Raw genomic sequence first — 16,134 nt, 5'->3', positions numbered from 1 at the left:
TGTGTGTGTGTGTGTGTGTGTGTGTGTGTGTGTGTGTGTGTGTGTGTTAGTAATGGGTCAAGATGGCCGTCATTGCAATCCCCAAGTGAAGGGCTACCTATGATAAAAAAAATCAACCCGATCGGAATATACCCCATTTTCTAAACCCCAACCAAACAAAATGCGATTAGAAACAGATGTGCATGTAGTGATACTTCCGACACCATTACAAAATAGTTTGTTTGGAAAACGTTAATTTTTGCCATTTTCATATGACTTTGTGAAATGAGACGAAATGGTTTATAGACATTTGTTGTTCGATTTTCGGTACCTGGCATTAGGACAGGTCTTACTGTTAGATAATAGTTTGATCAATAAGCATGAACCTTTTGGACAACCCAACAATTAATCCTTTGAAGCACGCATTCAAGAAAAATCGTCCGTAGTAATAATTTTGGTCTTTCCCCAACATATAGAAACCGAATAAAATTTATCGCATAGAAAATTCGTCGTTAAATGGGTTCCAAAGTCCTCACGGGGATTCGTTCCGCTTCGCGTGAATCCGATATTTAATTAATTCACCTGAAAATATTCGCTAACGAGGAAACATTGCGAGAATTATGAAGATGGGTCGTTTTCGACTGCGAAACGAATTCGGGTTACGGTCGTATAAATTGCGTTTAAATTTCCGTGAAGACCTTTTTTTTTCCCCAGCCTTGCGTAATCTCACATCGAAAGCAAGCACCTTTGATCACGGGTGCTTCAAAGGCTTAAAACGAGGCAACGTATGATCACGTGGAGCCAGAGAGAGAAACTTCTCGTATCTAAGGGTGAAAAGGTAAATGTGTCACGGTTGTGTTCATTTGTCAAACAAAGTAAACGTGTGATGCGTAGATGGGTTCATAAATCGTGGTATTCGTGGCCGATTATGTCGTTTGGGACAGTGCTTCTCAAACTTCTCATTAGAAGAAAGAAACATGAAATATAAAAATAACGATGTAGCCTTAAAATTTTCTGTGCCATTTCGCACTTTCAACAAGGATCGATGCAATTCTATGCAAAATTAAACGATAACGAGTAAATCTCGAGACTCGTGCACACTTGGAAATTCTCTCTCTTTCTCTTAATCAAAATATTTATAAATATTTAAAAAGAAAACAAAACTAGCGATACAATGTATTATGAAAAAATAACAATGAAATTTGATTCTATACGAGCGAAAGTTTGGGAAACACTGTCCTAACGCTATCCGAAATCTCCCGGAGAATCATTCTCACGAAAGCATAACAAAACCGTAATAAAACTATGAAAACGAAGTTTCCTGTTAAATTTCAAGAAAGGTCCCTAGAACACGCTCGCAGCGAATCATCGATACCACTATTTATGAATTCGCCAGCATCCATCCAACGATACGTGACGTGTGATAAAAAGTGTTTCCATCGAGGCATGTAAACCGAAGTGACAGTGAAACGCATCGTAGCGAAAAATAAACAAAACTCCATCGTGTGTGGACGGACGTCACAATTTGCTTTTCGTTACTTACGCCGGAACCGAGGTATCGTAAACGCTCATACATCTAAAGCGAACGGTTAGTCGAACCTGCTGTTCTGTATATGCCTTCGCTAATCCTTCAATAATCCTTTCAGACCCACTGCGTACAGTAAAATGGCTCATAACAGATCTGAATTTCTCGATAGGTGTAAACACCCATTTACCCACACTTTGTGGTGATCGGCCGCAAGATCGACGTGAATTTAAAGGGACGCACGCAGCTTTCATTGGCAACGTTCAGTAACTATTTTCTCAACATTTAAATACATGTTACGATAGAAAAAAAAAAAGGAAAAGCGAAGATTAAGCGTAGTAAAAGTATCGAAATTGATGTGTAAACTTTTTTTTTACGAAGATACGTTAAGGGGTAGAAATTAATTCTGTGTATTTATACAGGGTGTCTCAGAAATGTTGGAGGTCCTTGAAAGGGGTGGTTCGGGGGGTGATTTGGAACAATTTTTTCCTTAGCGAAAATGTTGTACGAGATTTTGTTAAGGTGATGTTAACAGAAAAGTCTCGACCAATCAGAACGGGAAGATGGCGGTGGAGGGCTCGCAGTAGTATAGACTACGCGATAGCGGCCGCAGTAGAATAGGGTACGCGCTAATCAGCCGCAGTAGTATACGGTACTCGCTAGTGTACCGCGCTCTGATTGGTCGGGGTTTTCTATTAACTCTTTGCATTCGAGAGGCGACTCTCCGTCACTACTAGGTTTTACGCAGTAAATCAACCAACAATAATATTTGTTTAGGTTTCATTTCTTAGGAATTCGAAGTGCCAATAAAATGATTGTCAGTGCAGTAAAGGTCAGTAAAAGGTGCAATAAAATCTGAAATTATTTTGCGATCACGAATCCGGCTACGTCTTCCAAGTCGATCTAAGCTTAGCATTCGAGTTATTGGTAGATATCAGGAAACAAGACCTCGAGTGCAAACGGTTAATATCTCCTTAACATTTTCGCTAAGGAAAAAGTTGTTTCAAATCACCCCCCGAACCACCCCTTTCAAGGACCTTCAACATTTTTGGGACACCCTGTATTCGATCACTCGTAACTCTAGTTCAGTGATGGGCAAAACCCTTGGCTTCGAATAAATCTGAAGTTTACCGATACGTTTGTCTCTTTTCCTCTTTTGAACATTTTCCAAAGTAGGAAACGAGACAAACTCATCGGCAAATGTCAGATTTATTCAAAGCCTAGGGTTTTGCTCATCTCTACTATAGTTTAAGTACGTGCTTCCCCAAAATAAATAATTGAAATCCACGCATGAGCAATTATAGAGCTTCTTAAACTAAGGGGGGTTGAAATTCTCAGAGTGGTCGCAGAGAATTTGAAAATGAAACATTCTAATCTAAAATGGAGAGACCGTCTCGGGAATCCTCGAAGTCGTTACCATCGAGCTCGGATCTAACAGCGATACGAGACGTCCCCCATTCTTTGAATAATTTAACCCTCTCGGCTCGGACGATTTCCATTTGAATTCTATTTTTCACTCTTTTAGAAATTAATTGCATCGAATTAAGCTCGGCTGAAAATCAAATTGCCTCGACGTAAATGACGTTCGTGTTATTTTTTTAACATACAGTGAGCCTCATAAATAATTCGTACCCTCTATGTTTATTGGAAAAATTTGTTCAAGTTGAACACCCTTAAACACGCAAATTGAAATTTGTTTATATTTCATTGTTTCCTAGTGTACGTTTGTATAAATACGATGATATATACGTAAATATATACAAGTATAAGCTTGAAAAATTCATTTGGTAAAATCAAAACCATTTATTAATTTGGTCAAGCTTTTTCGGTAGACATAGAGAGTACGAATATTTATGGGATTTACTGTACGTATCCGCGAGTCTCGACTCTAATTTATCCAATGGCAACCAGATATGTTCACTTGAGACACACGCACGTATACTAGGTCGTTCCATGTCAATATTTAATAAATAAACAAATAAAAAAATTAAAAAAAAATATATAGTGACCGAGAGATTACTTTTTCTTCTAACACTTGGGGGCATGTTTCACATATTAATTCGAGTAGTAGAAGAATAAATGGCATACGGGACACCCTGTATATCGACACCGGTCGAAAGGGTTAAATACTCCGAATACTTTGAACGTTTTCCTCTCGTATTATCTCATCCTCGAAGTCAGTCCATCGAATCGACGCGATTACGTCACCCGCCCCTAACTTGTGCGTCGACGGCCTGGCTTCGAGGTTTCCACGAGCGATCGAATGAAATCTTTTGAGTCGCACAAAAGTAATCACTGAGTCGGATTGAAAATTGATTTTATTCGATTACAAGAAGAACTTGGTACTCCTAACATTAGAATGGACGTTTAAACGGCGTCGTATTACAATTAAACACGCGCCTAAGGATCATGCCAGACACGCGAACAATAGAACGTTACGACTGCACGATAATCAAACTATCGGTCTACGTTTACGTTGCCGAATCCTTACAGCTGGTGGTGTTAATATGTAATACAATGTTATACGTTATGTACATGTACAGGCAGTGTTTCGAACAACCAATCCCGATCACCGTCGTGATCGCGATAATACAGACTATCGAACGTTAACTGATTAATCATAGGCGAGAATTTCGAACGTCAATCGATCCTCGAGCGTTAGAAATTGCGAATCGTGTTACTCGAATCGTCCGTTGTGTAGTAAATTCAGCAGCGATATTTTTCACCCCCGTTAGTCGGGCCTAAACGAGAATGAGCGAGGGTCTCGGAACTAATCGACGCTAAGGTGCGATGCGGTATCTGGTGCAATTTATAAAATGGTAAAGAACGTTTCGTCATTGACGATATATATCGCGTGTATACAACTAGGTTTAATTCGTCTCACTTCGGTAGATGACACGATCGAGCCGAGCAGATCGTGACTGTTGGAAACGTGTATGGCGATACAACGTGCACAAAAGCGAAACGTTTTCGGTGTTTTCATTTCTTTTTTCTTTTTTTTTTCCTTTTCTTTTCTTTTTTTTTTCTTTTTGTTCATTTTGTTTGTTTGTCTGTTCTAATCGGATACAAAACGCACGTCTACAATCATACAAAGTAATCGTACGCGAGCGACAAGCGATCGAGCAACGAAGCAACCTAATTCAGAGCACAATAGCGTACCTCTGGCTACAGCTCGCATTTTCGAATGCACCTAGTGCGCAGCATGATCGAACTACCGCTGCCAACGAGTAAAACAAAACCGCACGACCGACTTGCACCCTTTGGCTCGTGATTTTTCATTTTTTCATCTCCATTCTTTTTTAAAGATAATTTAAGTCGAATGCGTGACAAGTGTCAATTTGAATAGAAATTTTAAACGAAAGTTGTACGTCTCGACGAGTTATGAAACTGTTGTCAAATATATTTCTTCGAGAAACCATTATTCTTCTTTCCTTTGGGTATTTTTTTTTTCTGCAAATAATTAGAAATAACGAAAATAATGGAAAATAATTTTTAGAAACGATTTTTGTTTCTTTTTTTTTTAAAGACAAGCAATTCTTCTTTTCTATAGGAATTCTTTTCCTCGTAAATAGTATTAGTTACGCATTATATTTAACGAAGTACGCCATCGTTTTGTCCGAGGAAGCGAAAAATAATCTCTACAGGCAATTTTACATTTTTACCAAAATCAACGTAGATCAAAAAGTCCGAAATAAAACGCGGGGATGCTAGCGTCCATGTTTGATATGCCACGAGCTAAAGGGTTAAGAACAATGACGGTGTACCGTGATAATACGAGACAACGTGTCTTCCAACCGCATGAATCATAAGAATGTGTCTACGATCGAAAAAGGCACGAGATGAGGGAAAAGAAATGAACGTTAAGCGACATGGCATGATGGAAATCAGAAATAGTGAATAGAACGAAAAGACGCAAGGGAATTCGGGGTAATATGGCCACTATCGTTCCGATGCTTCGTAGAATTTCTAATAGGAAACTAGACTGCGAATGTTTATACAAATTCACATTTTTTCTTTATAGATGAATTGAGATTTAAATAAGTGTTACGCTCTAAACATCGTAATACGTATTTTATCGTTAATACTTGGTATATTATTGCATTTGTGCCCGTCATTCTACATTTTCACGCATTCCCATAAACATACCACAGTCTAGTCATGGCTGTCGAGTAATCAGAAATCGAATTAATCGATACGTTTCGATCGTGCAATTCGATCGCAACGTAAATGAATTACTACACCATCGAAACGCAATGTAACTGAATTACATCGTATTTCAATTACTTAATTCCACTGTATTTTAATCACGTAGTAATTCAATTACAACGAATTTCAATCATCGAGTCGCTTCGTAAATAACTTCCATTTCCTAGTTTACAGTTTATTTCCGAATATATCGTTATATAATTAATCACAATCGATTAAAATCTTAATAAACAAAATCTTAATAACCACAATCGTCGATCATTCCTTATTCGCATTTATCATGCGAATGAAAAATTCTTACCTCCACGCGGTTCTCTGTAAGCATGATTATTTATTAACCGCAGCGGAAGTTAGAAACGAATCAACCCAATAAACTGCATCGTAATTCAATCAGCAGAACAGTGACCTCGTTGTACTTCTACACTTCAAAGTTTAACCCGGTACACGCACTTGTTACAGGCAATATTCAAGAAACTTTTTCTTTTCACAATTTAAATACATATCTTAACCCTTTCCGTACGGAGGAGCTGGCCGCGGTTATACGTTCGTCGTATGGAGGATTTCCTCTTTTAAACATTTTCCAGAGAAAGAAACGAGACAAACACATCGGTAAACTTCAGATTTATTCGAAGCCTAGGGTTTTCGCCCATCTCTGGTTTGATACTACATACACGACTTTCTATGTAAAATTTTGTATGGAAACAAAAATGATTTATTATCACTAGACTGTGGATCTTTATGCAAAATAACATCTTGGCAAACGCAAGTAAAAAAATTGCCTACAAAAATTGAACCTAAATAGGAATTTATTTTACTCTGGAAACATTACAATATGAACTTTACCCTCAATATTTTTCATATTCTTCCATACTGTGTGCATTTTGCAGTTTCTTGCACGTTCAAATTCCCTGTAAATGCATAAAACTCCGCCGTCTAGTTGTCACCAAATATCCATCAAAACGCCTCGCGAGTTTTCTAAGGATCCGCGCAATACATTATTTCGAAAAAATTCGCAGACATGGCTCGTTTTCGACCGAATTTCTATATCAAGTTCTATATCAAGTATCACCACTGTAAGACTCCTCTTTCTTTTTCATTAAAATATGCATTCAAATAATGAACAAATTTCTTGAATTTTGCCTCGAAACACCGCGCACCTCTTATCAACGAGCTAATTTCTCGTTCCGTTCCCCAAATGTCTGTTTGCATTCGAAGGTAAACCGTGGCCATATAGAGCCCGAGTTCCCTCGCATAGAAGTTACTAGGGCGACAAAGTGTCTCGAGAGTCGAGCAAGCGCGTCTTTTCCTCGGATCGAACACGGCAAGGTCCGACGTCGACGTATATCCGCGGTTGGGTTCACACACCCCGGATTACCGTCCATTCACGTAGTTTCTTTCTTGTCCTACGCACTTGGTCGTCGCCGTTCACGTGGCCCGTCCATTCGCCACGAGAAACTTTGCAATCTATCGTGTCGGACGTTGCCAGTAATACTAAAAGAAAGGAAAGGTTGACGGACCTTTCGTCGTGCGCGAGAACGCTTCGAAGGTTTTCTTCGAAGCTTTTCAGAGGGCGAACGATTCACCGTGAATCCGAGTTCCTCGTTTCGAAACGAGCATTCGATTTGTCGCTGTTTCTCGAGGGGATCGAAAGGGTCGAGTTTGCTCGATGTATCGCAAATTTTCGTAGCCCTTTCTCAGTCTTTTTCTTTTTTGTCTTTTTCGTTATTATTAATCGATCGACCGTCACACGCGCGAACAGAGAGAACCGAGATTTTCGGCAAGGTCCGACAGTAGCAGGAAAATTCGTGTGTGTGTGAGAGAGACGAATGTTTCGGCGGCTTTGTTCAACGATGGTGGTTCAATGCGCGCTGTCGGACATTGCCTGTAACACACCGACATTAAATCCGTGAGAAAATTACCGCCAAATGCGAATGAATGAATGATTCTGAAGAAGGTATTATTTTGGGGGGTAACGAGTGACATTACCTCTGCCTGCAATAATTATCTCTAACCGAACTCTAACCGATCGATGTCGATCTTAATTTATTAGTTTGTCTGGAAAATCCGTGCCGATCTTTGGTAGGTGGTACACGTCTGTTTACATTGAAATGGTTGAAAACGATTAACATGGGTGCATCCCTTAAAAGGTAGAAAGGTCGTGGAACAAAATGGTATTTATATAATTCAATAAATATATAACAAAATTCAAATGTGCCTTTGAATTTTTCTTAAAAATAGGCATGAACTTTCCGGACAACCCAATAGATTGATCAAGTTCTCGATTCGTTGATGATCGTTTCAAATCCTAATCCTAAAATCCTTTTTTCGGAAAGAGGGAAGGGAGGAAATAGACACGCGAATGGTATTATTGCAGCCAGTTGCGTAGAATGCGACAGGATTGCGAGATTCGTGCGAGATGTGTCGACGTGGAGTTGAAACGAATCTCGTAGAAACAAGCGAGCGATTGGATGAACTTTCTTTTTCATTTTCCTTTTTACAGTGTGCGTTGGAATCGCAATCCCGTCGCGTCATTCTGTCCAGTAATGTAACCAACGCTATCGCGAATACGCGATTGAATCGTTAATGGGATATTCGTACCGTATTCTTTTTCATTTATTTGAGAATCTAGTTACGGTTCGGAACAAGAAAGTATTCGACAATGCGATGCGTTAATATCTGGACAGTAACTTCTTACAAAGATCGCCGAACACTGAGCGTGCAACGTTATAGGTTATACAGGGTGTCCCAAAAGTCGGGGAGGAGCCGGAAATGGGGGGTAGCTGAGACGATTCTGAACAACAGTTTCCTTTGCAAAAGTGTCGGATGGGGCTTCGTTAAGGAGATATTAAGAGAAAACCCCGACCAATCAGAGCGCGCGTAGATCGTTCGAGCGGCCGCGGTAGCGAAGGCTACGCGCTAGGCGGCAGCGTCAATGTCCTTCGATGCACGTCGAGTCACTTGTTCGCGTACAAGCGCGGCCGCCAGCGCGTAGCCTTCGCTACCGCGGCCGCTCCAACGGTCTACGCGCGCTCTGATTGGTCGGGGTTTTCTCTTAATATCTCCTTAACAAAGCCCCATCCGACATTTGTGCAAAGGAAATTGTTGTTCAGAATCGTCTCAGCTACCCGCCATTTCCGGCTCCTCCCCGACTTTTGGGACACCCTGTAGGTACGTTTGGTCGTGCGCGCGAGAAACCAAGATGGAAGAGAAAATCCGATCGAAATCAACGTTCCTGAATCGCGGTTCGATTCTGGAACGAAAGATCGACGAACGATCGAGAAACGAAAACTGAACGCGAAGTAAATCGAAATCAAGAAACATCGAACATCGAACGCGAACGTTCTTGTGACAAGAACAAAATAATAATTAACCGAAGGAAACACACCGACGACTAATCATCTATGTATTTGTCCTGCTCGTGATTGTAGAGTGGCGAAAAGATTACAGCCGATGCAGATTATTCGAGTGCGACGTGCACGCGTGACACACGTTAGCCTGGTGCCTTCTAATTTCTTAGTCGATGACAAATTCAGGCGACCATCGACAAATTTTCTAAATCGCAAATTTCTCGCGCAAAGATTTAGCTTTCCATGGTTCGACCAATTTCCTTGTCGACCAGCGTATTGTTTCCGTGCGTAATGAAATAATTCGTAATAATATGTACTGTGCCGGAGACGAGAATTTGGACAGTGGGTCTGATTGGTTACGGTATAATCTGAAATTCTGCGGTATAGTATAAATCGTAATATATGTAGAATTTAATATGTAGAATTCTATGACGTTATCGAGAAGATTATACTACTCCAACATTTTGTCTCCGCATAGTACACCGTAACTCGAACAACAACGATTACGATTATTTTACTTTGAACACCGCAGATAGTCCTCCCAAGTATTTCGTTGACTTTTAAAATTTAAGAAACATGTACTTGGGGGCAAATCTATCCGTGTCGAATTAATTCGTATCGATAATTATTAACAACGACCACGAAGCATGCTCTCGACGTGCTTTCTTTTCTACACATATGTATTCGTTAAAAAAAAAAAAGAAATGAAAAACTGTTCATACTAGGCGTGCTTGGGGGTACATCGTGTCGTTCTGCGTGATCCGAGTATCGCTAAAACAATTCTTCTCGGAACGTGAAATGAAACCTGCACCGAGGCTATTCGGCAAAAACACGTTTACACAGATACCAAACAAGAACGATGTCATTGGATGCACGTTCCTTCGAATGGATCATGGATCGCCGATAATGATTCTTCTACTCGTAAACTGTACAATTTTATATACCGATATTATAAATGCAAGAGTAACTCTGTCTGTTACATTTTCACGCCTGAACCGCTGAACAGATTTCAACAAAATTTGTCAAGGAGATTTTGTTACAAATATTACGATAATATTATTTTGATAAAAATAAGGTTTCAATTCGAAATCTCAATATTTGTAAAAGGACAGTCACTGATTGGTTCACATCACAAGGTGTTGACGTGTTTCAGCTGTCAGTCGAACGTAAACAACATATAAAATAAATAGTACTCCACGAGGGTGAAACCGCGGGGCACAGCTAGTTTTATATAATAAATATTTATTTCTTTTTGCAAGTTTCTTTCGTTTTCTACTTATTTTGTTTATGTCATTGTGAACTGAATCCATATATAACGGTATGGTCTTGGCCATAATTGCACACGAGTGAATTTTCTCGACAACTAAACGATAAGTGACAAACGATCAAATTTGATCTACAATTCTTTTCTTGTGCTTATTTTTCACGAAGAATCACCTCGTGCCCGTTTGCATGTAATATTCGTAACCCGTAATATTCACACCCTGTACATACATTTCACGAGCCAAGTATCGAGATCGAAGCGTGACGCAATCGAGCGCGGTCTATGTCCTCAGGTCTGACCAAAGTCAGGCTATACTACTAGCCCTGCATCCAATGCGATCGTTCCGGTGTTTCGATAGTCGTGCCTCTAATAGCCACGTGCGGATATTATACAGAAATTTATGAACGATTCTGTCTGTACAGATGGGCTCGAATTTTTCTTTGACGAAATAATAGATACAGTAAGAACTGGATAAGTGCAAGTCTCGGCGAACGAGCGATGTAACACGATTCTAGCCGACATATCGGTGAGACTTATCGTTGCATTACTTATGGTCTCACCGATACGCTTCTACAGACTGATTCTTTTTCTTGGACCTTTTTCTCTTTCACTCTCTCTGTACTTTTCTACGTTCAACGCTGACAATTGTAATGTCGTGTCTCGATTTTCTTCTACTTGTCCAGTCCTTACTGTACACGTTTCGTTCGGATCATAAATAATTTTGATATCAAATTTAAACGTACGCGCACGCGTCGATATCCCTCGAGAGGTTAACGTCCAGGAAAAGTAACTTTGCCAGCTCCGATCAATGTATTTACATTCTTCACGTGCGTTTCTTAAGTGACATTGAAAATCACGATCGATGCATTTCCGCCAGAAACAAATCAAAAACGTTCGATTTCGTACCGTTTCGTACCGTTTCGTACCATTTCGTACGGTTGTCGTCGATTAAACGAAATTGTATTCGAAAAAGAAAGAGAAACGAAAAGAAGGGAAAAGAAATGATCAAGTGATGCAACCAACGATACCTTTTCACTAAATTCGAGAAGAATCGAACCCAATCTGGTTGAAGCAGTCCTGTCCAACGGGAGGTGCCACGTATGCTCGCGTTAAGCCCACACATGTAACGACACATCGATGTATGCACGGTGAATCCTGTCTAAGGGCCGCCCACGCCACTTAGACATCCGCGATTAGTAAAAGCAATTACTGTCGCTTAAAAACTCGAGGCGGTTTGTCGAGTTACGTATCGAAATTTCACACGATATAATATACACTATACACTTTACGTATTAATATACACTATGGTGTCGATTCGGAATGTACTTGACGCGACCGAATCGAGTTTAGGTAAATTCTTCTGTTTGAATGGTTTACTAGAACACGTGCGTTTTATTTGATTTGCGATGTGCAACTGAACGATAGGAGTGAAGGAGACACCGGGTCCCAAACCTCTTAGAAAAAAGTTTGCACTCGAGGCCTTTTTTCTGGTATCTACCATGCCATGAATTCTAAGCTATCTAGATTTGAAAATAGGATCACCTTTACCCTCACCGACAATTATTTTACCGACACTTGGAGCTCCAAAGAAATGAAACCCAAAGAAACATTAGGTATTGTAGATTTGCTGCGTGAAACCTAATGGTAGCTGAGAGTCACCTCTCGAGTGCAAAGGATTATCAAGTTCCTCTAAAGACGGCCAAAAATTGCTTCCATAAATTACACTAATTTCTGTCTTCTGAGATATTTCTAAGGTATTCTGTCCCCGTCCCCTATATTTCAAATACATTCTTAAACGATCGCGTAATCTAATAACTTATTATTTCCAAGTCGAGCCCTCTCGATAAGCCTGTAGTTACACCTCGCCTCGCGATTCCTCGACATCAGCTCCGAGCTAGCAGCTCCGAGAAGCCACGCGTCTCTTAGAGAGGATTCACCGTGCATAGCGTACGCGTAAAACAACGAATGGAAGCCGTCACGCTTCCCGTGGAGCAACTTCGGACAGGACTAGGCGAAAGCAGAGTCGGACGAGATCCTGGGCCCCTCGACCGACCCGAGACCGATACGTTCGTCTCTCTCGAACGTTTCTCAAGGAAGGAAACAAGAGAAACGTATCGGAGAAAATCAGGGTGATCGAGGCCCCGAGGTTTCGGCCAGCTCTGGGTCAAAGGATCATCAGATGCCCGCGGATACCTAGTTCTCCAGGCGCGTACACATAAACGAATACATCGAGAAGTACGTAATCGATATTATTCGCATATCGATATCTTTTTTTTTTCTTTTTTTTTTTTCTTTTTTTTGTTAGAGATCGTCACGGCAGGGACTTACGCTAGGTGTGGTATTGCCTTGGTTCACGTGCTGGGCCGGCACGTCGTCGTGAAAGTAATCGTCGTTTTGGGTTCCAGGGACGCTCTGCGCAAAGTCCAATAGACGACGGTTCGGGCTATCCGGGGTGTTCGGTAGGTCGTTAGGCAAATTTGGGAAGCAGGACGAGGCGCTGCGACGATGTCGTGAGAGACTGTAATGCTCATAGTTACGATAACAGCCTGGCCCGGTCTGGGCGGGACCGCGTCCGCACGCGGACTCTCCCTCGGTGCTGTTACCATCCACGCCGGACATATTGTGACCTGGAAACAGGTTCCGCGTCCGTTCTGTCTTTCACGATGCCCGTCGGTTTTATCAACCGTGACGCAAGCGATCCGCGACGAATCGTTCGCGACGAGTAGTTCGCGACGATCGGGAGCACGTGTGTACCGATTGGAGGCATGCATCGATTTATATCGAGGCGATCAGCGGTGTAGATTCGCTGGTATCGGTAACAAGTAAAATGGGAGTAGAAGTGGCTCGGTTCGGTCCGGCGTGGTAGGCTGGATAGTTAGGCGGGGACATGCAGCGGGACGGGGGGTGTGGCGGCAAAATTGTAAAAATTAATTCTGTGCCTCTGTATCGAATGATAATCGGACCGCGGATGTTTGCGCGAATTCGGACTTTCGTTGGCACGGAAATAGAAGAATTTTAACCGATTCGTATCGTTGGTGTTTTGCCAGATAGAAATCGAATTCGAAGAAAATATTGGCGACGCGAACGAACCTTCCGCTTTTCCGTGCGATTAGAATGGATTGGGGAGGAAAACCCCTTCGGCGAGTAACGCTTGTAGGGAAAATTCTAGAATTTTTTTTTCACGATTTGCGTATATACCTTAATGAAAACAAAGCGTGATTAGTCCTTTTTTTTTTTTTATTAAATACTAACACTGTGAGATTTCTCTTTGTTTTTCACTGAAATATGTATTAGGTTGTCCGAAAAGTTTCTTTCGTTTTATTAATAAGTAATACATACACAATATTTTATGTCTAATGTTACATTATTGAATTGTGCACGATTCATTTTGCTCCATTACTGCTACAACTTCAACATCTAGGAAATTAGATTATCTATTTATATAAACACTACCGTACAAAATAATTGAGTGTACATTACGAAAGAAACTTTTGGGACAACCTAATATTTCACGCGTTCACGCCGGCGTTGGTAGTTCTGTGTCTAGCCATGGGGGCGTTGGTAGTTCTGTGTCTAGCCATGGGGGCGGCGCGGTGGTACACGTCTTATGATTGACACGCGAACGTGAGTCACCGGTGGTACACGCCGCACGATGGGACATACAGTCAATGTAATAAGTATTCATACAGGAATCAATTAATAATAATACCAATAATAATAATGTTGAATTTCGCGGCTAATTAGCGCGTCAGCATATGCATATGCATATGCATGTCCATATTCAGATGCCGGGCATCTTGTCCGCGCGTTTTTTGTTTGTGCCTGCTGTTTTCCGTTTTTATTGCTTTCACGGTGTATATTCTCCATGTGTTCAAATATAACTAGCTTACCGTGTCTTAACGATTATTATTACCGTCCTTAACCCTACAATCCTCGTGCTGAGGTGTAAAAGTCCAACAAATAATAATACTAATAATAATAATACCAATAAAATTTCATATGTTTATTTTAATAATAAATTTTTAATGTTAACCTCTTATTTCTTATTAAATTGTTTGGTGTACGAATACTTCTTACACTGACCATAAGTGTAGCCAGCGTGAACGTGTTAAATTGCGAAAGAAAATTCTTGAATTTACCTACAACTGCGCGTACCCCCATAATTATTTTCTGGGGCTCACTGGGCCCTCTCCAGCTCGGGTACCTCGGGATTGCCAAACCCGTACTGTAGTTACATTTGCGATCAAACGTAGCTACAGCCCCTGAGGGTCTATTACGTGTACTATTACGCGTGTTATTTTATTTACCGAGAGACTGTAAGTTAATCACTGTCAATATCGCGGAAATCGAATTTTTTAAGGGTCCATCCTTTCAGTCGAGAGGTTTCGAATACTTTCTACTTTCTAGATGCGCGTAGGAACACCCAGAAATTCCAAGTTGGTCGCTAATAACCTGTATTGTTGATGCGACCTTAAACAAATTAAATATGAAAACAAAAAAATCCAATTGGGTGTGGAATTCCCGCTTATCTACCACCACCACGCCGGACAATAGCAAAACAAATTTGCCGTCCACGTTGTCGTTCGTTTCCTCGGCGTTAAACGATAAGTTTATCAACCGTGACGCAGGTTCGATCGCGTACGATTGAATCGTGCTGAGTGTGATGAAGGGGTCACTTGAAAATCGTCGAAACAGTTTTCGTTACCAGTTATTATCTCGTATTAATAATATTACGTACACGCAATTTTAACTAATCGAATATCTTTGTAATTACGACAATTAAACCGAACGAATCTATAAGCTTGTTTGTAACGTCAAGTTTCTAATTTATCACGAATTCTTTTTTTCCATTTAATTTCGGAATGGAATTCGTAATATTTCTAATCGTTAATAAAACTTTTATGCTCGGTGTACGTCATGATCGTCAAAAATTCGATCGAAACGTCGTCGATTATTCGAAAAGTTGTTTCGATGATTTGCAAGTGACGGGTGAGCAATGGGGTGTCGATGGACGTATAACGAATCTGAAAGACCTCGTGACTCGTGACTGAGGTCCGGCGTGGTAGGCTGCGTTCGTTAGCTGCGCGAGGACAGTAGCGGAAGCGAGAACACCGATAACTGGTTACCATCCACGTCGGACATATCGTGATTTTGGAATGGTGCGGTTAGCTGCTTGCCATCGACCTTGATATAGAACGGGTGCTGTTTGATCAGGGCCGTGCGGTCGTTCCAAGTATGAAGGTGTGGGTGATCGTTAGTCGAAAAGTTAGACATCGGTCTGTCCGGCGTGGTAGGTTGTTCGTTAGTGTAGACCGAAGAAGCAGCAGGAAGACGAGGCACCGCAACGACGCCACGAGGGACCGTATAACGTTCATAGCTAGGATAACAGCCTGACCTGGTCTGGGCAGGACTGCGTCCGTACACGGATTCCCCCTCCTTGCTGTTACCATCCACGCCGGACATATCGTGACCTGAAAACAGGCTCGGTGTCCATTGTGTCCTTTTCCTCGTTTTCTTTAGTTTTCTTCGTAATGCCACCAATTCATCAACCGTGACGCAGGATCAGTGGAGAGTCACTCGAACAAACGGGTCGTGATCTCGTGAAGTAACGTTGCGAAAGCGAAATACTCGACGACGACGACGTTCGTTCCTGTCGCGTTAGGAACGTAAAGGTGAGGTCCCATCTATGTGATGCTCGTGCTCGAGCAATAAATTGTCCGTGCTCGCCGGATTTTGTTCGAAAACACGTTCCTACTAGCGAGCAAAAGGTCGCTAAATGCGACGACGAACGGTTGGAAGTAGTTGGAACCACT

At 41.3% G+C, this 16,134-nt stretch overlaps 1 protein-coding gene across 4 annotated transcripts in view; it reads right to left on the bottom strand.

Moving 5' to 3' along the window:
* The window catches only part of LOC128895454 (potassium voltage-gated channel protein Shab), a 61,745-nt gene that overhangs the window by 20,938 nt on the left and 24,673 nt on the right, over nucleotides 1–16,134 (bottom strand). For all 4 annotated transcript variants that reach the window (XR_008461806.1, XM_054158052.1, XM_054158054.1 and 1 more), the window contains exon 4: nucleotides 12,650–12,948. Coding sequence is in view for 3 of the 4 variants with exons in the window: in XM_054158052.1 (XP_054014027.1) it covers nucleotides 12,650–12,948 (299 nt within the window). In the remaining variant the exon portion in view is untranslated. The remainder of the gene's footprint in view (nucleotides 1–12,649; nucleotides 12,949–16,134) is intronic.

The sequence above is a fragment of the Hylaeus anthracinus genome, unplaced genomic scaffold, assembly GCF_026225885.1.
Source record: "Hylaeus anthracinus isolate JK02 unplaced genomic scaffold, UHH_iyHylAnth1.0_haploid 5, whole genome shotgun sequence".
Taxonomy (NCBI): domain Eukaryota; kingdom Metazoa; phylum Arthropoda; class Insecta; order Hymenoptera; family Colletidae; genus Hylaeus; species Hylaeus anthracinus.
The sequence above is the reverse complement of the archived record's forward strand: the minus strand, read 5'-3'. Positions and strand labels throughout refer to the sequence as shown.